Below are 27,793 nucleotides of genomic sequence, written 5' to 3'. Positions count from 1 at the left end.
TGTCCTTCATTATTTTTTAAGTTCAACTAACTCTTAATTTTGTACCATGCAGCTTAAGAGTAAGGTTACAGATGACAGAGAATATATGAAGGCAAGAACATGGATGTAATTAGACGAGTGGAACAAAGAGACAAGAGATGGATGTTCAGTCCATTTTCTCCTCTCTTTGCCTTTTGCATGTCCTTTTCACTCCCTCCTTCCCCTTTTCCCTCCGCTCCTCCTCTCTCCCGCTCTCTCTCGCTCGCCCGGACAAAGCAGGATGATTATACTGCAAGTCTGATCTGCAGAACAAATCACATTTCTGAAGGAGAGAGATGGAAATAAACAGGCCCCTTGCCGGAGAGATAGCAAAGAGCGGGAGAAACACGAAAGAGATGATGAGGAATCCATGGCAGAGAGATAAAGAGGAGGAAAGTAAAGGAAATGTAAAGTAGAAGAGACACGGAGGAAAAGTTAGGGAAGATTGCAAGGAGAAAACCAGAGGAAGCAAGTGACGGATGAAGCCGGTTACAGAGGAAAAGAGAGCTTAGTGTGAGGGTGAAGGGACTGAAGACAAGAAAAACGAGGGAAAAATGAAGGAAAGAGATGGGGTTTGATGTTAAGGAGGAGGTGGGGGAGTCTGTGTAGGTGCAAAAGCGGAAGGGAATGAGATTAGCTAGGAAAAGCATGCGGTAGGAGAGGGAATTATGAGTTTTAGAGAGCAGCAGAAAGCGGAGAAAAGAAAAGAACAAAAGAAAAGAAGGGTAGGGTATAGAAATATGCCGGAATAAAGAAAAGACAATGTGCTGAGGGAGATGCAACTGGGAAAGCCCAGGAATAAGATAGTGGAAGATTGAGATACAAAAGAAGAGAGGGGATTTGCAAGGGATTACGATTTATTTATGGTGTGAATGTTTTTTTTAAAACTACGTATGATTGGCAGAGAGCGAGATTCTTCGGAGAGATCATTTTAATTTTAGACCACAAAGTGAAGGAAAGAGATATAAATATAGCAGCAGGGAATCTTATTCCGTCAGCTTTTCAGCCAAAGCTGCTTGCTCACTGATTACCTGAGACATCAGGTTAGGTGACGTCTGCGATCTTCAGGTTGGCTGGAAAAATAAAACAAAAAAAGTGATGAGTGACTCATGAGTTCCGAAGGTATCAGGTGCTCACAGAGCGAAGCAGATGGACTGCACTGAAACTGGATTAAAGGAAAGAATCAAAGGATGTCTTAATGTCTCAACAGTTCTAGTATTGTTACATTTTGACGTGGATCTCTTAGGATTTATCTTTATCTGCCTGGTTGTCTGCTCATTCTTTGAGATTTATAATTGTGTGTGTGTATGACTACGTTCTGTGTATGAGGGCGTCTGGTGGTTCCACTGTATGCTGTAATTCAGATGGTTAATCTCAAGCAGGTCGGTTGCTCATAAGCCTGTGCTGTATCTGGCCTTCTACCAAGTCACTAAATTGAACTCACCTCCATAATTCATGGCTGCTTTCTTAGTAGGGAAAGAGAGGGAAAGATGCCCTGCCTTAAAGGAACAGTTCACCCAAAACTGAAGTATAAGCAAAGTCCTTTCAGGCAAGTCGTGCCACTCGGCCGCCATCTTGGCAACGCCTCCGGGCGGCTATTTCAGACTAAAAAGACCATGCTCCTATCTAAATAAATGGGCCTAGAGTCAGAACTGCACTTTCACTGGTCACCGGGACATAAAAACTGCATGTATAGAAACAGCAGAGAAATATGATAAAAACCACTGAAAAAATTTTATGACTTTGCCCCAAAATAAGGTTTAAAATGCCTTTTTCCCCACAGGTTATACTTTTACTATGAAGCGCAAGGGTTCCTCAATTGTGCACATACGTCAGTGGAACCAGGCGATAGGCTAAAATGTTCCTGTTAAAAGCAGATGATTGGCTTTCCAGCGGGAGGGGCGGGACATGTGCATACTGTTCCTTTAAGAAGGGGTCTATTTGTAACTTGTTTTTATAATAAAAAAAAAAGTTTGTTACTGCACAAATCTAAATCTGCAACTGTCCACATATCTTCTGTTAACAAATATACCTAAAACGTTCAATATCCAAAATGAAATCAATTCACGATTATCCAACGAGAAACACAATTACATTACAACCAAAAAACTTTTCAGATTGGAATAAATCTCACAAATGTTGATGCTCAGATAAAAGGTCACTATTAATCATTGAGTTTATGGTCAAGCATAAACTTTCCCCATCTTACTCTACTGTTGAACTACCATGATTTATTCATTTATTTACTACTCTATTTATATGGTCTCTATTATTTATATTTCTCTATTATTTATATTTCATATGTATATTATATTTACATTTAAAGTCATTATTTATTCAATAACTCATTGTGTTTTTATTCTTTCTTCAGCATTAGGATTTGTACAGTTTGTGTGTATTGATACATCGCCCTCATCTGGCCAAATTCTGAAGTTCTCCTCTACATCCCACCCCCACCACCCCCAGCAAGCCTACTTTATTTATTTGCTTCTCCTAGCATCAGTACACCAGCCTCTTATCGATCTCTCCACTTTCACACCTAATCCAATTGTGAGCATGTTGTATATTTTATTATGGTTTGTTTGTAATAGGGTCAAGATGAACCCATCTGCGGTTTCTAGTGGTTTTAGCCCTGCCGTCGGTGCTCATAAACTCCCGTGCCCACGATGCAGATACGACCGCAAACATCTCCCACGCAAGTATTAGCAGACTCGACCGGTGGCCCCTCCGCTGTTTTCCTGGCAGCTGCGAACGCGTCCCAAACCGGCAGCTGTTTTCCTCCGGCCCCGTGCCTCCCTCTACATCTCGCTCGGTGTCCTTCCACCCCCGTCAGCGAGTTGGCGAGTTTCTCGAATGCCGTTTTGGCGTCACGGCACGCTCCCCTCCCTCCGTACCTTCATTCCGGTCATTTACATGGAGAGGAGACAGCTGGCGAGCGGCAGAGTGCATTTAACGGATGCTCAATTAGCCGTGTTTTGTTTGACTTCTCAATCAAACGCATTTAGCTACTTTTGTTGGGAATTTGGCCACACTTGTTTGAGTTCTGTTAGGTTTGAATTGGGTTTTTAATTGCCTCCCATGCATTCACAGACCTTCTCTTGATGTATAGTGCTGTTGAAACAATTAGGAGCCATTAAAACAATGGCGGCCAAGTCTGCGGACGCCCGAGTGCTGAGTAATAACAGTCATTAGAATAATAATTGGGATAGCAATGGTGGTGCCGATTGTCGTGATATGAATCACAATATTGATGCGGAGGACAGAAATAATAATGGCTACAATTACAATGGCAACTGTGCAAGATTTCAGGACGCCCTCCGTCACTGTCTCTCATTTTCTTCCCTGTTCTCGCCTCTTGATTTCAGCTCAATACCTCACCTGTCAATGTTTTATTAACCCGCTCTCCCTCCACGCTGAATTTAAGACAAGGGTACTCTGAGATGGATAGAGCCTGACAGGATTAAATTCAAATGAAGCCAGACGAGCGGGCCAACGGGTGACGGCTAGCGCCTTTATAGACTCTCCTTTATTTCCCTCCTGAACTTTCTCTTTTGTCGCTTTTCAGCAAAAACTCCATAATAATCCTAATTGTTCCTCTAAGAGATATTTAGCCTCTGGTCTATAACCAAGATGTCCTCATAAAATGTTTGGAGGACATCGTCACTTCAACTTTTAACTTTGAAAGGAAAAAAGTTTCACTGGTTTTGTTATTTGTACACTAGCAACTGTGGTAAAACTAGTTCAATTAATGTTTTATTATGGTTTTTCATATTCTGGTGTGGGTTTAAAGTAAACAATACAATCTATACATAGAAGGCTTTTGAAAAGTATTATGATTTTATGATGATTTTTTTTTATGATTTCAAAATAATGATTTAATTGGAAAAAGTTTCCAAGACAGTTTTGATATGACCTTCATATTAAAAAAAGTGGTAAACAAGTGCACTAATTTTACTAGTGGCAACTAGTGGAGTATTCTCACAATAAATATTGAAATTATTTGTTTATTTCACTTTTTAGGTTATGATAATTAAAATTATATTAGAATAAATGTAAATAAGTTTGGATGAATGTTTGTGGTCTATAAAATAATAAACATCTATACTGTACATAAAAGCATAATAAATGCGTGAATAAATCAGAAATTGGTGAGGAAATGTTTCCAAGACAGATTTGATCTGGAATTTTTTTATAAATGTAGAAACAAATTAGAAAATGGTGAGGAAAAGTTTTCAAGGCAGTTGTAATGTGATCTTCATATAACAATATCAGACGAGAAAAAAAAGGAAAATGTTAGTTATAATAAAAATCAGCCCTTGGACCATGAGTGCCTATGGATGTCGAAACATTCTTCACATTCTCCACATTATTATTATGTTATAGTGTGAAATAACTCACCTCCACAACACTCCATCAACTGTTCCAAGCTCAAGCTATGTACAGACTTCCTGTCATACAGCACGTCTGTAACATGCCAGTCTGAGCATGTCAGACATCTTGTCCTAGCTAGCTGAGTGGAGTGATGGAGGAGATGAGGTCTCAGCGAATCAGCTGATGTGACAGTTTTCCCCAGTGATCTGTTGTGATGTCATCAGATCGAGTCAGTTCTGCTGAAGAACGCAGTGCCTTGGTGTCAGGGTTGCGAATCATTACAGTCCTCCAGAGACAGGCTTTCCTGGAAGAACACGGCTAATGATGTGCTGAAGGATCCAGCAGCATGCTTGCACGGGCCAGCGGTGATGACCTCATGTTCGGCTCCTCTATATCCTGCTAAAATAAACATCAACAATACATGAGCATCACCCAGAACATGCAGTAGATGTTACGTTCAATTAGATTTAGCAGTGAAAGTGCCATTAGATGTTCTGTGTTCCCTGCGTATGACTGATCCGAGTTCATGCCCGAAAAAGAGCCGTCATTACCGGCACTTTCACGAGGTGGATGTCAGAGCGAGCAGATGGAAGAGAGAAGTGTGTCAGCCCACAGTAATGGATAAAGATAACGATGCTATTGGTCTTACCAGCACTTAATTAGGACCCTTTCTTTCTTTTTCCCCCTCTCGCTGTCTCTGTCTATCTGTCAGTCTCTCATTATTTTGCTTTTTTCACTCGCTCTGTCTCTCTTCTTCTGCATAGTTCACACTTCTAAGCACAAAGGTAGTTACGTGAGTGAGGTGTTAATTGGTCACGGAGGTATTCCTATCTTCAAAATTGCTCCGTTTGCCATCTTGTCTCCTTCTGTCCATCAAAAATCTCTTTATATATGATTAATTGCAGCAAATGGGAGTTGTGCGTTGACTCTGTGACCCTTCTGTGTTTCAGTGCGGGGGCAGGCCGTGCAGGCTGAGAACGTGACCGTGCTGGAGGGGGGGACGGCACAGATCTCCTGTCGTCTCCAGAACTATGATGGCTCCATCGTGGTCATCCAGAATCCACGCAGACAAACGCTATTCTTCAATGGAACACGAGGTGACCGCTTCACTTGCAGTCATTAGCGGATCTTTTTAAAAACCTCATAAAAGGACATCACTTTAAACTTTTACACTGGCATTACTATTTAAATATGCTTGCTCACATTACTTACACAGGAAGTAATACTTACACATTTTTTTAAAGCATACTGTAAACAAAAAACACTATACATCTGACAATAGAGATTTTATTGCAACTTTGTTTCAAAATTATAACTTTTTTTCTCATAATTGCGACTATACATTTCATTCAAAAGATGCTTAATTCTCAGAAATGCAACTTTGTTTCTCACAATGCTGCTTTATATCTTGTGATTGTGAGTTTGTGATTGTGTCACTTTATACATCACAATTTTGACTACTTGCAATTGTGTTGTTATATTTCATGGTAAGATTTTCTTAAACGAAACGAAGTAAAAAAATTTAATTGCATTATACAATGCTTAACAGATCTTTAATATTATCATTTTTACAAAGTAATTATGGTAGCTGTGACAGAATAAAAAAAAAATCTGAAAAAAAAACTTTAAACAAATCTACAGAAGACACATTCAATACATTAAATGTCTGGTTAGATATTTTACACTTCACCCTTACATCTAATCTGAAGGTGAATAGTAGACATATTTTGGTGTGCTGTCTTGGGGGAGGGGTCCGGGCCCGGAGCATAGCCCGAACCCAAATAACTCCCCCAATCCCTAATTTAGGATAAATAGATTAGAAGTGAGGAGTTGGGGTGGAGGAGGGATGCCGAAAAACTGTCCTGGGACAGGAGGTAGGAAGACTGGATATATATACACGCTTGTGTGCTAGTTAAGATGACTAGCTAAACGAGACGCACCTGTGCCAAATTGGATGATTATCTGATCGTGCTCCTCCCGAACTTTGTTAATAAAACCACATTATGACTACTTCTCATAACTGACTTCCTTTCACAATATAGGCTTTCAATTCTTATAATTAAAATCGTAACTTACTGAAAGTTGCACATATATATCTCACAATATGGCTTTATATCTGGTAATTGCAACTTTGTTTCTTTTATCGTCTCGTCAAATTGACTTTTTTATAACTGAATTCCTTTTTATTGCCACTTGTTCAACTTGCCTGGTCAAATAAAGGTTAAATATTTCACAAAGTGACTTTTTCTCAAAATACAATGCATGTCACAGTATTGACTTTCTTTTAGAAACTGTCTCAAAGTGTGACTATATATCTCATAACGACAATTTTCTCATTTTAAACTTAATATTATAATTAATAAAAATGGCAAACCTTTATACACTCTCAGAAAAAAAAGTTTTAAAGGCTACCTTACTACCTTATTTACTCCTGAAGTGTGCATTTTAGTACCTTTTGAAAAGCTACCGTCCCAGTGACAGCCTTTTTTCTGAGTGTAGAGTCTGCTAAGCATCATTTAAAGTTTGACAAAGATCTTATTAAAGTTCTTTCCCAGTTTTATTACATGGCAGCTGCTGCTTTTTCTTTTTTTTGTTTTTATTTAGCAAAAGTACTAGAATTAATTTATTGAGCACTCCCTCTGTGACGCTGAGTTCATCAGACACATTCCATATACATTAATGGTTCTCTTGTAGCGCTGGTAAGTGGTAAATATGTTAAACACAACCTTGGAGTCCGTGCTAGCAGTGGAGCAGTCTCTTTTCATGCTGGTTAGCTTTTATCATCTTTGGAATATATTTATACTGGCGCCATCAGTCTTTCTGAAATCCTTTTTAACTGATTACACCTTATTTCAATTCCTTTTTAAAGATCCTTTTATGTAATAACCTTTGTTTTTTCCATCGCAGCCGTCACTATCGCTCAAATTTGAAATCCCTTTAAGTGATGACTCTCTGTCACCCTCGTTTTACATGATATGCAATGTGTTTTCAGCCTTGCCTTTGTAACCCTTGCCTCAGCAAAGGACTCAGAAAGCATACGTAATTCACTGAAAAAAGGGAATAGAGAAAAAGAATGAAATTGCTAGAAACAGAAAGGACCACAAAAGCTAAAAGCTGAATTAGTATCCGTGATCTCTGCTTTTATAAGTGCACATAATTGGGCCATTTTGTAGGAGCTAAATCACCCCTCTTCTGAGCCATTCACACCACTATTCTCAGACACACTTTTTGCTAACAATCTTTAGGCTTTTAATATCGGTGGATTCTCATGACAGCTCCGGGCTGCTCTTACTGCTTGAGTGCCCTTGTCTAAATGTACAGAAAAATGCAAATGAAAACCTCTGCTTGATAACTAATGAATCCCGATAACAGTCTTTTAGCAGGCAGCAGGGCGTAAATATCCCTCAGCGGTCATGTATACAATAGCCTATCAGCATGCGCCCTTTCCATGAGATTCCTTCAGACTGGCCAGATCTGTGAGCTATGTAAATGAGGCGTGACTAAAGGTGACACCGGCCTGGACAATGCATTGACATTTCCCTGCCATTTAGCATGAGCGGAGGCATTTATCTCCTTTAGTGAGGCTCTTTTACTCCTGTCGCGTGAAACATGGCTTGAGTGAGAAGATCCATGTCACAGAAAGAGCTTACTGACTTCTTCAGAATCATTGATTCATTCACTCACTTGTTCATTCATTCAAACATGAATTGATTCATTCACTTGTTTGCTCATTTAGTCACTCATTTGCAATGCTTACTCATTCAGTTTCCAACATGCCACACTGATAAATAAACGCAGCCAAGGTGTGGAAAATATCTGGGTTCACTCAAGAGCACAGTCGGCCACAAAAAAAAGAGTTTTAAAGGGAAGTAGCGAGAAAAGGAGTATTTAGGGCCGGTCAATACAAAACAGTTTGTGTGAATCTTGTCCCAAAGAGGTCCATCCAGCCTTTGTAGCCAGCGTCATTATTTGTTATTATTATTATTATTATTTTCTTACAATTGATTATTCTCTCACCTTGGTTTCAAAGCGCAAATGGTTTTCAACAATAGTCCTCCATGCTTCTGTTTTCTGCTTCCCCTCAGTATTTGTGTGTTGTTCTGTGTCAGCTGTTCTGTGAGAGATGCTAGTTAAAAACCCCTCATCTGTTGTTTTCTTCTCCTTTTCATCTTCTCCTTTTTATGTTGCTCCATTCTTTTGATCTTTATTGTGTGATTTTTCTTGTTTGAGTTGGAGGAGTTAATTGAAGCTTTGACTTGCGAATAAAAAAACTACTACTAATTAAAAGTAGTTAAGCTACAAGATTCCCTTTTGATTGTAGCTAGCAACTCTACAAGCCTCTACAAATGCTTTGTTACCTAAAAGGTAATACTATTTTATTTTACTATGAAGTTACTTACAAAACTCGAAAGACAAAGTATTTATAGGCCTATATCTTGCACAATCTTTTTTTTTTTTTTTTTTTTTTGACAACTAAACAATTGAAAACATTAGTTTGGCAGAGTCGGCCAAAAAAAGGTTAATGAAAAAAAACTTTTATGCTCATCAAGGTTGTATTTATTGAATTAAAAATACAAGGAAATAAGTAATAATGTGAAATATATTACCAGTTACAATTTCCATTTTCTGTCTCAGTGTTTTTTAAAATTCCATTCCAATTCCAATTCTGTTCCAGTTTCAGCTTCCATTTCTCCAGTCTTCAGTCTCCCATGATCCTTCAGAAATCATTCTAATGTAAACATATAATGTCTTTAATGTTACATGTGATCAGTTTAATGAATCCTCATTGGAACAACAGTATTAATTTCTTTAAAAAAAACTTTTGAATGGTAGTGTAGTTAAGTTAGTAGCATTTGTATGGCTCTTTTTCTTTTCACAGAGCCATTTTATTGCTTAAGTTAGTGTGAATTTCCAACCACAACCCATTTTACTTGCGTAATGGGCTTGACTTGATTTTAATCATTGTGAAAAGAAGGCGATATAAACCAGAATGAAACAAAACTCGAAATAGGGTTTCTAAAACAATGCCTAAATGCCTATTTGGGCGTCAGCGGAAAAGGGAAGTCATTTCAGAGGAGAAAGTCATTCCATTTTGATTAAAAATTAAAAAGACACATTTTCTTCTTTGCAATAACACGCACCACAGAAATTGCTCAAAATAAGGCTAGAAGGATGCATTTAGAAAGCAAATAGGTTCAATTTGAATTTAATTTGAACTTGCGTGTCCTGTGGTTCCTTTATCCTTACTTATCCCTACTCTCTCTCCCTCTCTTCCAGCACTAAAAGACGACCGTTTTCAGATGGTTCTTTTCACACAGCGTCTGGTGCGGATCACGTTGACTAATGTAAGCGTATCTGACGAGGGTGGCTACTTCTGCCAGCTCTACACCGATGACACACACCACCAGGTGGCGACGCTGTCGGTGGTGGTGCCCCCAGAGGTGCCAACGGTGGAGGTGAAGACAGAGGCAGTGGAGGGTGGAGAGGTGGAACTCACATGTGTGTCCCCGCGGAGCAAACCACCAGCCACTCTGCGCTGGGTCCGAGATCGCCGAGAAATCGCAGGTGAGTAATTTAAATGTCACAATTCTTGTAATTACACATTCCGTGCAGCCACATTTTTTATACTATGCATGCACTTACAAATATGAAAGACACATAAGCACATATACAAACGCAAAAGAGTCAGCTTTTCTTAAAACCCCTTCAATTGTGTGCATATTTGCTTTGTCTCTGTCAGACTCTCTGTTTTCACGGTAAATGTCATGCATTTCAACTAATCTCTCTGACAGCCAGGAAGATACGCTTTGCTCCTCTCCCCCATGTGTTTGCACATTGGCACATTTTCCCCTCTATTGCTTTATGTCACTCTATCGAATTTCAAATGCATCTGTCCATCTGGGTCCCTTTGGATGTGTGCAAAAGAAAGTTTTTTTTTGTCACATACACTCCCACACACACAGAACTGGATCCAGGTGCAGCTCCAATCTGTGCCTTTAATTCCTTTTCTTTTAACTGTACCTCTCAATTTCCTGCTTTCTCTCCCTTCTTTTTCTCACTGCCACCGTATTTTCTATATCTTTTTGTTCCAGCTTTTGTTTTTAGGCTGCAAGAAGGGAAAAACATGGAGAAAGAAAATGACAAAGACACAGAGACAGGAAAAAAAGAGTGAGATTGTAGGTTTTGGCACTCTAGCAATGATGGCAAGTGTCTGTCTGCGACAGATTCAGTACAACAGGGCTCAGTTTGAATTTAGTCTGCTGCTGTTTTGCCTCAGTAAAAATAATTTAAATGTCTGCCTGATCAAAGATATTTAAGCAATATCACACAAGTAGGAGTTACGTAAAGGAAGTTTATGTCAAGTACTGTGTTTCAGACCAAATCTTCTGTTAATTCACCAACCAGCACACAGGCTGACAACAACTTTTTTTAAAAGCCTGCACCAAGGCTGAATTCATTTAACTATTATTATTATTTAAAAAAATACTGACCCCGAACTTTCACCAGTAGTGTACACTTTTACAAGGGGTAGATCACCCCAAAATTCTGTCATTAATTACTCACCTTCATGTCGTTCCAAACCCGTAAGACCTTCAATCATCTTCGAAACGCAAATTAAGCTATTTAGAATGCATTCCGAGAGCTCTCTGTCCCTCCCATAGACAGCAAGGATCCTATCATGATCAATGCTGTTAAGATCAGAAACGTAGCAAAGACATTGTCAAAATAATCCATGTGACATCTGTGGTGCAACCGTAATGTTATAAAGCTACGAAAATATTTTTTTTTGTGCAGAAAGAAAAAATAAAAGAATGACTTTATTCAATAATTAGTCTCCTCTGTGTCCCCCTATTGCGCCATTGTGGAAAGTAGTGCTGACACAGAACAGCATACATTGTTTAAGGATCCTTGCTGTCTATGGGAGGGACAGAGAGCTCTCGGAGTGCATCAGAAATACTGTATTTTCCGGACTATAAGTTGCACTTTTTTTTCATAGTTTGGCTGGTCCTGCGACTTATAGTCAGGTGTGACTTATTTATCAAAATTAATTTGACATGAACCAAGAGAAATGAACCAATAGAAATAAACCAATAGAAAACATTACCGTCTCCAGCCGCGAGAGGGCGCTCTATGCTGCTCAGTTCTCCTGTAGTCTACACTGAAGACATAGAGCGCCCTCTCGCGGCTGTAGACGGTAATGTTTTCTCTTGGTTCTTGGTTCTAAATAAATGCGACTTAAAGTCCAGTGTGACTTATATATGTTTTTTTCCTCATCATGACGTATTTTTAGACTGATGCGACTTATACTCAGGTGCGACTTATAGTCCGAAAAATACTGTATCTTAATCTGTGTTCGGAAGATGAACGAAAGTCTTAAGGGTTTAATAAATTAGTCGACAACCCTTCAGGTTAACCTCAGTTAACTCCTAATTTACTACTCATTAATAGTTAGTAAGTTTGTTTTGTGTTGGATTAAAGGTTCTAGAATGTGGTCATGCAGAAAAATTCATTAATATGTGCCTAATAAGCAGCCAATATTCTAGTAATATGCATGCTAATAAGCTACTAGTTATTCTTTAAAATAAAGTGTTACCAGTGAGTCTTATTGTACATTATTGCTTTAGAATCTTCTCTTAGCTGTTCACGTCTTGAAGAAACGTGAGAGCAGTCCAAGACCTGTTCCTGACTCAGAAATAATTTGTTTCTATGGCAATGCTCACAACGCCAGATAGGATGTGTTTGTGGCTTTGTTGTCGGTCACAGCAGAACACTCGACCATTTACATGCTCCTTCAAAACAAAACACGAAGTGAGTATACAATTACATATCAACCAGAAATATGTATTGATTTGTTTTAAGCCGCTGCCATTTCGCTTGTTTTTATATGAAGTCGCAATGGTCAACTGAACAAGTGCTTTCTGTAAAATACACGTTAGAAACCCATAATCTTCATAAATCTGCAAGACTCTGTTCGACCTCACGCTCTTATCGACCTACACTTCCCTCAGTCTGTTTCATCACCCCATTACTGCCCTTCACTCGCCCCTTGTCATTTCGTTTTTCATCATCAAATTAAAACTTAATAGTCTCAGCAGGATAATAGAGTCTGTTCTGTGGCTGTGCAATCGATGTGTGTAAGGTTTATTGCTCAGCGCGTCCGATTCAGACTGTTTGAAGTAATCAGGGCGAGCGCCCAGTCCTTTGTATGAAAGCTATGCAAATAATGTCCGGCTGAAAATGTGAACACACACTGTTAAAAATTTGAGCTAACTGACTTCTGTTCCTCTCTTTCTTCGTTCAGGTGTGATCTCTCAGCAGGAGAACGGCAAGACTGTGAGTGTTTCCAACACGATCCGTATCCCCGTGGAGAGGAAAGATAACGGAGCTGCGCTGAGCTGTGAGGCGTCTCACCCGGCACTCGTGGGGCAGAAGCGAGTTCGGCACTACAGCCTGGACGTTCACTGTGAGCCAACAATGCCGTCCCGTTTCTATGACTACCGCCATATTAGACCGATTAACGGTTGTTATTAGCTCACTGAAGCCCCATCTGTTTAAACATGTTCACTTGGCAAGCCTCTAACAAGGTTTGTTTGTGTTACATCTTGCCTGGTATGATAAAGGACGAGAAGACAGCAGTATCCCATTACACAGCACTACAGTGTTAACAGAAACACTCGAGATGTGATACTCTGGAAGGGTTTCAACCAATAAAAATATCTTATATTAACTTTACACAAGGACTTAACTCTCATAAAGTTGCTGTAAAAATCCGAAGGGCTTTACTCTATAGAAAGACAGTCGAGTTCAAATAAAATGGAGTGTATTGCTGTTGTTACACAGTGAGTTTAAATCAGACACCTGCTAAAAATGTGTTGAGGCACTTGCTCTGTTATAAAAACTAGTGAGTTGTAGGCAGTAGGCAACATTTTAAGAGGTTGGTAAGCTTTGTTTTTAAGTTTTTGAAAGAAGCCTCACCCCGGCTGAATTTATTTGTATCAGAAATACAATAAAACAGTAATAATGTAAAATATTATTACAATTAAAAATGTTTCTTTTTTAACGTATTTACTATATTGCAATGGACCCACTTTTATATTAACTGTCTTTAACTACATTTTACTTAATTTTGAAACAATCATAATTAATTTCTGTAGTTAAATCTGTAATTAAAAAACTCTAACCCTATACCTTAACCCATACTTAAACCTAACCAGAGCACCAGATCTTTCCCTAAACTCCATATGCCACACGAGTAGAAGCAAAAGTGATCTATTTAAATGATTATTTTATTGAGTTCAAAATTATTTTTTTACATTTCTGTCACTTACTATAATTTTTGATCAGTTTAATGCATCCTTGTTGAATAAATGTATTAATTTCTTGCAAAGAAATAAAAATGTATTTACAGTACATACAAATGTATTTTACATATAAAAATAGTCTTAAATAATAAATAGATCATGATTAAATGTTTAATTAAGTGTTTAAGAAGAAAATATTGTACTCATATGTGTGTTTATTTTTTATAATTATTATAATGTTATAATCATTATACGATCATTTGCACTGGCTGTATTAAAAGTCCAGAGCAGCATTCAGTTATGTATTCAAGTGTTTGTTCCAAAGCAGTACTTTCCATTTCAGTCTGTATACTGCAATTGAAGACAGTATGTGTTCACTAGACTTTGTGACAGAGCCCTTTACCTGTTTTATTCCCTCTCTCTATCCTTCTCTTCATCTCTGCAGTTGCTCCTACGGTGAAAATCATTCCCCCTCAGGGCATCCTCCGAGAGGGAGACTCCCTCAGTCTCACCTGCTCTGTTACCGGCAACCCACTGTGAGTGTACAAGAGCATGTGTGTTTTCTTTGGAAATCTATCTGTCAGGTTGCGTGTGGGAGATTTTGATGGATGTGGAAGCGCGTATGAAGTTCAGTTTCAACATGTGCTTTAAAATCTAATCATCTGAACTGGTCCCACAAGAACAGCTTTTATCTTTTAATGCTCCAAAAATGCTTAAAAGAGGATCATCTCAATCCAGCTCGAATTAAGTATAACGGCTCTGAACAAAGATGATCCTGCGTCTGTATAAGAGAGAGAAGAGCCTTGACTCTGTTCCTCCTCCCATCTCGGTGTCTCTCTCTCATTATTTCACCTTCAATATCAATTTCAAAGTACACCTTAAAAGCAGTGACTGGAAAACTAAAATAAAATTGTATTGTATATTTAATACAATTACTGCCACATTTATTTATTTATAAATAATAAAAAAGCAGTGTTTTAATGTAAGTAGCAATAAAGACTGAAGTCATAATACAGTAGGCTATTCAATAAAAGGAAATTGAAGTTTTATTACAAGTAATGGCATTATTTATTTATTCATAAAATAACAAATATTTTATTTGAAGATTTAAATGAATTTTGCTGTGAAGGTGGAGGGAATAAAAAGTAATAACAGTAGATAAATAAAATAAAAAAAGATCAAATAAATTGGTATTGTACATTATAATTTGTATTACACCTGCAACCTTTATTTGTTCATAAATAATATAAAATAGAAATTGAACAGAAATAGAAATACAGACAAAGATAAAATAGAAAATAGAATAGAAGTAGCAGTAAAGACTGAAGTCATCATACGAAATATTGTATTGTATTATTATTTTTATTGCAGTTAATCCATTATTTATTTATTTATAAAATAACTTTTTTTAATGAGTTTTAATTATTTAAAAAAATATCTGGTCATATTTGTAATAAAAATAATAACAGTATGCAATAAAATAAAACCAAAGAGGATGAAAGGAACAATTAAAAAAATACATTACTGAAAATATTATTGCTACAACAGATGCAAGTGTTTTTCTGCCAATTTTGATACATTGGAATGAGGCTTCAGAGTTTTTCAGGGACATTTCTCTCTTTCCACACTAAACGTCTTATACTGAAAGAGAAAGTGTCCCTCTGTCAACCTCTCCAATGTCACAGCGAGCACAGACGCTTTCTTCCTTCAGAAGGCATGTTTGTCTCTGTCTGTCTTTTTTCTGTGGCTTGACCGTGGTCACTGAGCCTCTTCTCCCTAAGAGCCTGTGAGCAGAAAGCCATTAAACCTCTCCAGAGCCTCGTAAGGGACCGCTACAGAAATGAAAGATGGGCAGATAGAGAGGACGCTTGAGCTGCCACTCATTTTGCACTGAAATGGGGAAATGACAGTGTGAAGGAAGGAAAGAAAGAAATGAAAGGCTCCGTGATTTATGCGGTAGGGAGAAAGAGAGTGCGAAACGTGTAAATGTTTAATTGTAGGGGCATGTTTGAAGATTACAGAATGCGGTGATGAGAAATGAGAATAGACTGCCCACCCACAGAGAGACCGCTCTCTGGATAGGTTGAGATAAATGAGTGTATCGATGGGAGGAATGAGAGATGGATCCAGATGCCGCTCTACAGTAACTGAACTCACAGTACACTGCCTCGTGCTGCTTGGTTATAAAGCCATTACGATCATGTTCGTCCGACATTAATCACCAATTAAACACAGTCTGCATTTGTGGGAGAGGTGTGTTTATTATTCCTCGGTGCTCTGGCTGGCTCATCCTCAGCGTTTGTGCTCGTATGTGTGTGTGTGTGTGTGTGGTACTGTATGCCGAATCCTGCGAGGGCTGTAATTAAACGTGTCCTGTGGGATTACGGTGGGGGATGACGTAGACTTGTCTTCTAGCCAGGGTGGATGAGGGATGAGGCGTTTCACAGGCGGTGGGCTCAGAACTGAAGCCTCAGGCTTTTTGCCCTACAGTTTCCATGTATCTCCTGCTGCTGTGGATCACCTCGCAGCTGTTTGTGTGTGTGTGTGTGTGTGTGTTGGGTAATCTCCTCCTTTCATGCTCTTTTGTCTCTGTCTGGCTGGTATTATCTGCTAGGACTATCCTCTCTTCTCTACTCCTCTCTTCTTTGAAAAATATCAGATATGTAAAGGTATATGAAATATCTATTTTCCAGTAAAAATAAATAAATAAAAAATCAGACGTTCTTAAAATGCGATTAATGCAGTCATGAGTAGATTACTGCTTTTATAAATCCAAGACCGTAATGTTGAGTAAAAATAATACTAGATTTTATTCAATTTTAAATAATTAAAAACTTCTTGCTAATTAAATGGATAAAACCTAGTGTTTTGAAGGATAGTGGAGAAGACTGGTAAAGATTCTAAAATTAGAGTTAATGAGTTCTTGAGGGCTGCGCTGCGATCCTTAAATAGAGTCTTTTAATGTCATATAATGGTCCTGGTTCAAAATATGCCTGACAACATTTTTGGTATCTGAACTTCTTTTAAACATTTAATTGCATTGAGGTCGATGTCTAAATCATGGTAAAAATGTATGATAGTCAATATGTTTTAAAAAAAAATGCACTGGACACAACGTATGCATCTGTGTGTTTGTCCACAAACAAAACAGTTAGCTTAATGGCTTTAAAGAATGAGTCACTGAATCATTCTTTCAACTGATTCATTCCAAAACACTCAACTGTTTAGAAAAAAAATACAAGTGAATGTCTCAGTCCAAAACTGCATACTTTGACTAGGTACACAAAATAAAGAAATTACTTTGCAACCATTAAATGTACATTAATGTGTGTAGTATAAATGTAATCCAGATGTACCATATTCATCATGTTGTCATTGTCATGTGACCCTTTCAGTTGTGTCTCTTCACTGCCATTCACAAATCTTCTCTTTGAGGTTGGGTTAGTAATGTGTCCATTAGATGCTTACTCAAAAGAGATTCAGTGGGGAGTATATATATATATATATATATATATATATATATATATATATATATATATATATATATATATATATATATATATATATATATATATATATATATATATATATATTTAACATGCTTTCTGAAAACAAATCCTATCTTACACAAATAATGCACGTTTGAAATAACTTATTTGTTTTGAGGCTGTTTAAATTTTTTACCAGAAAAAAATACTTATTAATAAATGTTATTTCTCCCCCAAATCCTTTAATGTCTTTTTCATCTTTTTTATAAGATCTGATTTCTATTCTCTTTCATCCCTTGTGTCTCATTATTTGGAAAAGTTGTTTTTCAAGCTTTTCTTTTAATGCCTTGTTCCTTCTTTTATAAATTCTTGATGGCTTCTTTAATGTAATGTCTTTATTTCTAGACCACGTGACATCCAGTGGTCGCGAGTGAATGACACTCTTCCTGAGAGGGCGGAGAAAACGAGCAACATTCTCCATATGTCTCGCCTCAGCCAATCACACAACGGCACCTACCTCTGTCAGGCGCATAATAATTATGGCCGTGCAGCAGACCACTACACACTGCTGGTGTATGGTAAGAAAACAAACGTGTCTGGTCACATGACCCCTTCTAAACTACTCCGTACAGTCCCCATTTTTGCATGTCAAAGTATGTAGGCTTAGATTTGAAACCTGTTTTCACGAAACAGTTCTATATGTATATGCATGAACACCTACACTTTCTTTTCCATTTGAGAACAGCGTGGGTTCTTTATAGCTACAGAGGTGGTTTACTGAGAATCTTGTTCTCTCACCATGGTGTGTGTTTTTTAGTCCTCCCCCTCTCGCCCTGGTCTGCCCCCTGTGGTTGTTCAGGGTACTGCATCTTCCAGCAGTGTCTGTAGACCTACAGGATGTATGATGTATTTTGAAAGAGTGCAAGAAATGAGATCCCCAGAGGTCTTCCTCCTTTCTTTCTCTTTTTTCCTCCTCCTTTTTTTTTTTTTTTTTGCATGGTAATGACAGCCATCAAATACGCACCTTAACGAGGCAGCTCGGAGAGCGCAGGTGGGTGGGAATGTCATCTTTCATCCCGCTTCTATCCTTCGCTCTCTCTCTCTTCTGCAGTTCTGTGTAGGTGAGCCTCTTAGCTTTGAAACACCTCTGCACTTCAGAAAATGTCCCAGGAATCCCTTTCTCTGCCTATTTATTCTTCCGTCCTTCCACTCTGCAATATTTCCTCCGTTTTACTTCTTCCTTCTTTTCTTCCTTTATGCATTCCATCTTTCCTTAATTCCTCTTTTCTTCCCCCCTTCATTTGTCCCCCAATTCGTCCATCTTTCCTGTTTCTTTTTTTGTTTCCTTCTCCCTTTGTTCCTTCTTTTATCAATCCTTCCAATTTTCCTTCCTTACATTAATAATTGCTTTGTTCCTTCTTCCTCCTGTGTTTCCTTTTTTCCTGCCTTCCTCATTTCCTTAAATTTTTCTCCTTCCTTCCTTCCTGTCCTTCCTTTATTTTTCTTACCTTCCTTTATCTTTCTTTCTTTCTTCCTACAGTTGTCCCATTTCATCCTTTCTTTTATGTGCTTTTTCTTTTCCTTCATTCCTTTCAGTTTTCATCCTTTTATCCTTCCTTTGTTTTAATTTCCTTCCATTCTTGCTGTTTATTTTTTCTTTCTTTGTTTCCTCCTCCTTTTATCTTTTCATCCATCCTTAATTTTTTTCTTTCCTTCCTTACTTTATTAATGGCTTTGTTCCTACTTCCTTCCATATTTCCTTTGTTGCTTCCTTCCCTCCTTTTCTTCCTTCTCCTTCTATTTTTCTAATTTTACAGCCTTTCTTCTTTTCTTCTTGTCCTTACCTTCCACTGTTTTTGTGACCTTCCTTAATTCTTTATTTCATTCTTAGACCCTTTTTTTTCCTTCATTCATGTACTTTTTTCTTAGTTTTTATCCTCTCCTTCCTTCATTCATTTCTCATTTCCTTCCTTAGGTTTAATAGTTCATTCGTACCACCCCATCTTTTCCCCCTTTAAACCCTTTTCCTTTCCTTCGTATTCATACTTCTTTATTCCTACAGTTACATCGTTTTTCATTTCTCTTTTCCTCCTACTTCTTTATTTCCTTCCTTCCTCTCATCTTTTCTTTATTTCCCTCCTCCCTCTCTTCTTTCCTCCCCTTCTATATTCCTTTCTTCCTTTGTTTCTTCTTTTCTTTTATCATTCATTACTTCCTTCCTGCCTTCCCTATATCCCGTCTTCCTTCCTACCTTCATTCCTTTCTTCCCTCCTTTTTCTTTCTTTCATTGCTCTTCCACACAGAACAAGACCTTCCCATTTAATGTGTTTGTGTGGGAGTAAATGAACGAGATTTGGTGTTAACTTTCAGAGGTATCAGCGTATTTAGGCTTCATCCGCTGGAAATCCCAGGCTCACTGCAACTAAAAGAGAGAAATGGCTGACTGCTGAAGGCTGATAGAGGATGAGGGAGAACCGTGGAGATGATGAGTCAGCAGTCACAGAGACACGAGAGGGTGCAGGAAGGCTGATCTCAATATCTCGCTGCTTCTCACTGACAAACTTTTTTCTCACTGATTTATTTTATGTCTAAAGTGACCGTGAAGTGCAAAATGAGGAGCAACCAGCCAATACGAATAGAATGATGATTATAAAATGGAGAAGGGTGAGAGAAAGTCTAAAGGAGTCAGGAGAAACAAAATGAATCAGGGAAATAAAGAATGCAAAAGGATAGAGGAGGAGGAGACTTTGTTTTTCAGAAATTTTGCAATTTACGCTGGCTGATATGCAAGTGTGTATTTACCACATGGCTCAACAGGTACGCCTGTCTGTGCTGCGTTATCTCTGTCTGTCTGGAAACTTTTACATTTGCATATATATTCAGTACACACTTTTTTACCAAACTCACTTAAGAAGCATTTTAATGTGCTACTACTATTTATATTTATTTTAGTGTGCCTTTGTGGGTTCAGGTTTTGCCTACACAAGAACTGCTAAACCTGAAATCACCTACATTGTTGGCAGCATCCAAAAGTCTCCAGGGCAAACGTCTTAAACATGCTAAACAATGCTTTATTGCAAATACAAAAAAAATGTAAAAGGTGTCTCAGTGCTAGACTGAAGATTAGAAGGTTCATTAACTCTTTAAATATCCACTAAGTAACTATTGTATAAAGCAAAGCGAATGTGAATATGTGTGCTTGTACTCCTCACCTCCACAAATGCAGCTCGTCCAGCGGTCAAACGGTCAAAGGACAGTCCCCTGGAGACATGCTTATGTAAAACAGTAGTAGTACTTAGCCATGATGGACCTCACTGCCGATAAAAACAATTACAATCGAACAACCTCAGAGGGCCACAGAGATTGAAATGAGTGAAAGGATGGATGGAGAGAGAGATGGAAGGAAAGCCACCGTTGCTCGCAGGAGAGAGAAAAGATAATGAGCTGTGGCTCTAATTGGAAGAAACAACATGGGCACTTAATTAATGAAGTGGAACTCAGGAAAAGAAGAAGAAAGCATGAGCAAGAGGGGATCAAGTAATTGAAAATGTCATATTTTATCTTTGGAGAGTCATGACAGGAATATTAACTGAGGCGAATCGAGGAGTGTGTGGAGTTGACGACAGAGACTTGGCCTTTGAGCTTGAGAGGGGAGAGGTGAGAGACTTTGGGATTTACAGACTCCGTATATGAAGAGTTAGAGCAACTTGAAGATCTGCCACTCTCTCTTTCTTTAGTGCTATAATGTGTCCCAGAAACCCAGAGAACAACATTGCTGACGTGACTCACCCAAACATCTGTGTGATGAAATGTTTATCAGCTTCCAGCCTGAGCCGCACTGATGTGCAGGAAGCAGGAAAGAAGAAACACCTTGTAAATGATTGGTTTTGGGAAAAGTGCAGGAAAAACAGAGAAATGTCAAGGATTAAAAAGTTGGAGCGCTGAAAAGAGAAGAGAGACAGGAAATGTATTGAGAAAAAAGGACCTGAATTACAGAATAGGGCAAGCAAAAACACAATTCGGTCATTACTTACTCACCCACATGTCATTCCAAACCTGTATGGCTGTCTTTCTTCCGTAGAGCACAAAAGGAAAGATTTTGACTGCCGTTTTCTATGCAATTACAATAAATTGGGATCAAAGCTTTCAAGCTTAAAAAGGATCCAAAATCCCCATAAAATAACATAAAAGCATCCACATGATTTGTGTGCTATACTCCAAGTCTTCTAATATGCTGTTATTATGTGAGAAAAAGACCAAACCAGCTGCGTTATTCACAACTTTCTTTATTTTTACGTGTTGTGAGAATGCGAGAAGCAGCTATTTTGATTTGTGAATGAAATATTTTGTGGTCTGTGTATCCTTTCAGTGAATCTGGCTCACAAAATTGTCCGACTGATTTTGTTTTCCGAATTGAATTGATTCTAGTTTCGAGTTTGACTCAGTTATCCGGTCACATTGGTTCAGGGTGATATCAGTGAATCCCAATGTAAAGTTTGCTTAGTTTTTTTACACCAATCAATACTAAGTCTACAGAAGACTCAGAACTAGTTGTATTTTCAATATTTATGAAACTCATATGATTCTTTTGTGCCTGTCTTTGTTTATGGTCGGAAGAATGCCTCAATTTATGTTGGATTGGAAGATTTGGAATGGCATGAGGTTTAGTAAATGATGACAGAATTCAAATTTTTGGGTCAAACGTCCATTTAAGAGTAATTTTTTAAATAATCATCCCTTTAAGAATTGCTCTTAAGGAAACTATACCTTTAAATTTCTTAACTGTTATGTTCAAAATATGAGATCTTTTGCTACAGCGAAAGATAAGAGGAACTGAGAGAAGAGGAATGAGAGGGATGATTAGCAGCCCTCCTCTTTCTGAAGAGTCCTGGTGGTCTTGGGATATTGATCGGTCTGGTACCAAGCTGTTAATCCCTCGGAGTGTTGAAGCCCACACACATATGCAACCGAAAACTGTGGTGCTGCTCTTTGTTGCATAAAAAGCTGGTAGACCCATATGCAGATGGAGGAGAGAGCTGCGAGGCAGTATCAGGAACGAGATGCGGCGAGAAAGAGCGATGAGGCTAGTGCTTATGTTAGAGGTGTGGAGGATGGTGAGCAGAGCAGTAAGATTGATGATCTTTGGGACGGAGGGATTGAAGATTACAGTGTGAAAGAGAGAGCGAGCTGAGCCCGGGGTGCACGGTAACTGCAGTACTTTGCAGCGGTGAGAGATGAAAGGGTGGAACAGGAAGCTGCTGCACCCTGCTGGCTGGAGATGTTACACGCAAAGTGACCCTTGACCCCAGTAGCGGGGTGTAATTCATGAACATCATGGTTTATCTCTTGATCACACACTCGTACACTCACTCATACACTGATAGTCCTCATGTTGCATGTGTTTTCCCCTGCATGTGCTTGTATAGAGCTGCAGTAGCTTGTTAATAACCCTGTTGTACATCCATTCCCTTGTAGTGTCTGTCCCTCCCAAATCTCATTCTGCCATCGCTCACCCCAACCATCCATCCTCCAGCTTTACAAAGGAATACCAAGGTAACCCTTCTTCCATCACCTCACCTTAACTCATCTCCATTACACTATTCACTTCCCTTTTACCTTTGTTTTATTCGCTGGGTTGCACTTAATGTTAGTTTATTGCACCAAAAATAGTCATACTTTAGTTTTGCATGACTAAATAGAAATTTCTGTCTTTCCCTAAGAATAATTCAGGTTGTTTTTGTTATTGTAGCTGTAAGAATTATGTAACCGACCTGTTGTGATTGACTACCCTCTTCAATTGTGCAACGAGTGACAGTTTCATTACAGTGCTGGCACAATGAGCGCTGTATTAATATTTATTTTTCATCTTCTCATTCTTCCACACAAATTTCTGCAGTTATTTCTGCTTGCTTCGTTTGTTTTGCAAGTTATGTTCATCATAATTTCAGCCTTATGCTGCCTTTTCACTGATGTGACAAACTATAAAAGCAAAAGTCATTGATTTCCAAATGATTTCCAAATGAGAGTCACACAGCAGCTTACGCTCCTCGGTTAGTGCAGGATATTTAGTTCTGTTTGATAATATGTGACTGGCCATATGATAAGGAATATCATATTAAATGGAATGAAATATTCCATTGAAAAATAGTCAGTAATTGGAGACTTTATCAAAAACACCCACCACATAAAATGGATGATAAATTTCTCAAACACGACAGCTTTGGAAAGCCCATATGTTAACAGTTCTTAAATACATTCAATGGTTCAAGAAACATTTATTGAAAATCTATAATGTCTGGTTTCTTTGTTGTTGTGAATTGCTGTCAGCCCTTCATATAATCTGTTTTTGGTTATTGTTAACTTTATATTTGTTTAAAAAATTGAATGCATTTGTGCTATTGACATTGGTGGTGCATCATGCCATGTTGTAGTTACAGTATAATTACTATATGACAACCAAGACATTCTATTTAGAGCATTTCATGTCCTAAGAATTATGCTTTCTATTTCAACTCAGTTAACGGCAACATGAATCTGTGCAAATTAAGTAATCAATAAACAACACCTACATAAAGCAAAAATGCAACTGCCATTATTAATATACTTTTAAAGTGTATTTTGATTATTTAGCAGCACGGTTGATATTAGTTGTCCAACTCAACATTAAATTGTATTGTGTCTTTCTAATATTTTCAGATTAATCTTGCATTAAGACGTTTACAGTGGTCAGTTGTTGGAATTTATAAACATAATTATTACAAGATTACTACTTAATTACTATTGACTGCTGAATTCACTGTCATTTGGAATGTTTCTGTGTGACGCTGCATGTAAGGTACAAGCTGGAGCTTTCAGAATTAAGAATTTACAAGTCACAATTACAAATTATATGAGAATGTGAATGTTTTTTACTGTCCAGTTCAGAATCTCATAATTATGGTAATTCTAACATGGCATGAGCATATCTTTATGTTGATAAGATTTTTAGCTTTCTTAATGTAACTGATTGATGTGATTGTGATACACTATATAGACAAAAGTATTGGGACAATGCTTCCCATGAACAGGTTTGGCAACTTTAGTAATTTTCATGATACAAATCTTAATGTTTAAGGATGTAATGATATTCTAGGGAATTGTGTGCTTCTGATTTTATAGAAACATTTTGGAAAGGACTCTTTCCTATTCTAACATGACAGTGCTTCTGTGTATGGGCAAGGTTCAAAAAGAAATGATTGATTCAGTCAGTGTGGAACAACTTGACTGGTCTGCAGAATCTCAGCCGAACACCTCTGGTGTGACTTTAGATGTAGACCGTGAGCCAAAAACTCATCACCAAACATCACACCAAATACTTTTGTCCATCCAACTGGAGATCATATGTGCATACTGATCTCCAGTTGTGCTGCATCCCGATTCGCATTCTTTCAATGTTATCCATTTTATACTTCAGCTGCAATGACATCATGAACTTTTAGAAATCTAGGTTTGGCCATGAACTTTATAAACATTCATAAACATTATACAAAAACATGAGGGAGAGTACTCTGCATTAAAGTTCTATGACTGGTAAATCAATGTTCTACTTCTTATTTCTCCTATAAGGTAAGACATTCAATTAAATGTGGACGTTACCTGTGACAAGATGATTGACAGGCCGGTTTATGCTAACAGGATGCATATAACTATGCAATAGAGTGGCCATTAAAACACAATTTAATGACGTGATTGTATGTCTCAAAAACATTTTCTTCACAAAATGAGTACATACTTTGAGAGCACAGTATATATATGTAGGCGAATTGGGACACAGCTTTGTTTTGTTTTCTACATGCATTTAAAAAAATATTTGTGTTCTACTTTTGTGATTGGTCTGTTCCCTCTGTAAGTGTCTTCAAGCTACAAAGACAGGACATTAAGCTTACTCATCCATCTGTATTCTTTATTACTCTCCATTTCTTTCTTTGGTTTCACAGCTTTTTTTAATTTTAACATTATGGTTTGCTGGCTTGCAAGCACTGTTTTTTTTAATTGTCTTTCACCTCATTTTCCACCTCAACATATGCGAATTCTTCCCTGACGGCTCTGCTCCAATGCTTACTTTGAAAACAGCTTGGTTCCATATGTTTTCTCCTGCTAAATCGCCTAGCTTCTTATCTTCTCATTCATGTTTTTTTGTTTATTAATGTTCCTTGAGATGCATGTGCACACAGTCCTGTTGTCTTCCAAGTGCCCTTGTCATCTGAAGCACTAGGGCCGCTCTCCAGAGGATCTACTCAGCTGCTGCGCCTTGATTTTCATTCAAATTTAAGAGCCTGAGAACAGATGACGAAACACATGCTTAAAGAGAGAGCAAGGAAGGGACCAAAAAAAGACACAGTGACCCCTTAAAAGAGGCCTGGCTCTACACAGCATCGCTTGTCATTCATGATGTTGTGGGATGTGAGGTCAGGTCAGGCGGGAGCCCTTGATCCTCCCGCCTGACAGAACTACTAAGAGACTTCACTGTACTGCAAGACATCAACATCATGCAACACTGCACAAACCTCACACAGCAGATATCAGATGCATTTTCTTCCATTTCCATTTCATGCACCTCAAAGTGCACAGTCATGAAATCTATGATGCTTTTTTTGATTACTCTATCGTTCATATTTTCTCACATACACCTTTTTCTCATTTCTTGCATTCCTCTCTCTGAGTTGCAATCTTTGCAGCAAAAATTGAAGGGATAAAGACTGTGTTTTCCAGAACAGACTAGAAGAGAAAGACAATTGCAAGCAGAAGCGAGAGACGCTCTTTAATGTCACTTCCTCAGCACTGGGTGGCTGGTTTCCTGAAAAGTGTGCATGGAGCAGTGTTAATTTTTCATCGTCTCTGAAACAGATTCCTAATGAAATGTTACTCGACAGCCTGTTCAAAGGCGACCTCCCTCTCTCCAGCTCTCCCGCTGTTTCTGAAGCATTAGCGGTGAAGGGGAAGTGTGTCATTTTTTTGATGTTTAAATACTTTCTCTTATCCCAGCTTAATATGCAGAGACAACTGTATAGCCATTTGTAGGTTTATTTCCCTTGGAAAATGTAAACACTGGGGCTCTGTGGTGCACATTACCTCAATCAATGGTGTGAGCTTGGGGGCGGGGTTATCAGTTTGGCTTACCAACAGAAGACAGGAATTGTTTTTAAAATAAATTATTTTTACACACTTTACCTTTAATTTAAGGGGTCATATGACGTTGCTAAAAAGAACCTGATTTTGTGTATTTGATATAATGTAATGTGATTATGTGGTTTAAGGATTAAAAAAACATTTTTTGCCACATACTGTACACTGTTGCCCCTTCTATTCCTTGTCTTTCTGAAATGTTCAAACATTTTACAAAGCTCATCATTCTGAAAAGCGAGGTGTATTCTGATTGGCCAGCTATCCAGTGCATTTTGATTGGCTGAATGCCTCAAGTGTGTGATGGAAATGTTACGCCTCTTGCCATCCCGGCTTGATGAGACAAAACCAATAAAACCCATTACAAAGGAGGCATTTGTTGCATCCTGTGGGTACGTAATTACTTATTATAATGACTTATACTGTATTTTTTTGCGTTGCGTATCGCACTGCAGAAACATAAAACCATGTCTGCATTTGTTATCAGAACAATGACAAACAACAAACACTAATTTACACTGCTGAAAACTCGCATTTGACTCATCAGTGGCAAATTCTTTAAATATGTTGTTAACATACATGATGGGTTCGCTATTTACATGGCGGAATGCCATTTGTCATTTTTAAAAATTTGCACCAGATTATAGGCACATATTACTAATGTGCTCTTTAAATAACAAAGAAAAAATATCGCGCCAGACTTTAGACCAGGTTTGAGTTGGTCTATGGCGCAGTCTATTTTTCAGTTCCTTAAATTAGCAACATGCCAACAGTGCACCTGAACACACCTCTTTTTTAGACCAGCACGGCCATGGGCACACAAATTGAAATCACTTCATATGACCCTTTTAATTTAATATATATTTTTTAAAAGACATTGTTTACTAACTCTGGTGGTTCCAGATCCATATGCTGTTCTGCAAAACATAGAAGTCTGAAGAATTCTCAAACAGATCTTTTCTGTGTTAGAATTTTCTTCCCAAGGAGGGTTCATAGTGAACATGTCTGTTAAAGAGATAATTTGCCCAAAAACAACAATTCTGTTTTCATTTACTCCCTCTCATGTCATTCCAAACATGTATGAACTTCTTTCTTTGAAGCTTAAATAAGATATTTTGTGGAATCAGTACAAGTCAATAGTAAAAGAAATAGCACTGATTATAAAGATTTTTGTAGATTTTTTAGTTTAAATGCCTTAGTCATGAGCTATTGCAGTTCGTTCCACAGAAATAAAATCATACAGGTTTGGATCCAAGTGAGTGTGAGAGAATGGTGACAGAATTTTTCATTTTTGGCTGAACTATTCCTTTAAGAATTGGTCATTATTACCTAGTGAGAAATAAATATACTAAAATGTATTTGAAATAAATTTATTTCATGCTAAGTATACTACAAATTCATTTAAATATTTATGTGCTTAATAAAGAATACCCTGCAATTGTAGTTTTAATA

At 37.9% G+C, this 27,793-nt stretch overlaps 1 protein-coding gene across 3 annotated transcripts in view; it reads left to right on the top strand.

Annotated features, from left to right (window-relative positions):
• cadm4 (cell adhesion molecule 4) overlaps positions 1-27,793 on the top strand; it is a 124,213-nt gene that overhangs the window by 88,075 nt on the left and 8,345 nt on the right. For 2 of the 3 annotated variants that reach the window (XM_052578410.1, XM_052578409.1), the window contains exons 2-7: positions 5,340-5,486; positions 9,667-9,954; positions 12,692-12,853; positions 14,137-14,227; positions 17,585-17,757; positions 22,655-22,732. In XM_052578410.1, the coding sequence (XP_052434370.1) occupies positions 5,340-5,486; positions 9,667-9,954; positions 12,692-12,853; positions 14,137-14,227; positions 17,585-17,757; positions 22,655-22,732 (939 nt within the window). The remainder of the gene's footprint in view (positions 1-5,339; positions 5,487-9,666; positions 9,955-12,691; positions 12,854-14,136; positions 14,228-17,584; positions 17,758-22,654; positions 22,733-27,793) is intronic. The other variant, XM_052578411.1, reaches the window with a different exon arrangement.

The sequence above is a fragment of the Carassius gibelio genome, chromosome B16, assembly GCF_023724105.1.
Source record: "Carassius gibelio isolate Cgi1373 ecotype wild population from Czech Republic chromosome B16, carGib1.2-hapl.c, whole genome shotgun sequence".
Classification (NCBI taxonomy): domain Eukaryota; kingdom Metazoa; phylum Chordata; class Actinopteri; order Cypriniformes; family Cyprinidae; genus Carassius; species Carassius gibelio.
The sequence above is the reverse complement of the archived record's forward strand: the minus strand, read 5'-3'. Positions and strand labels throughout refer to the sequence as shown.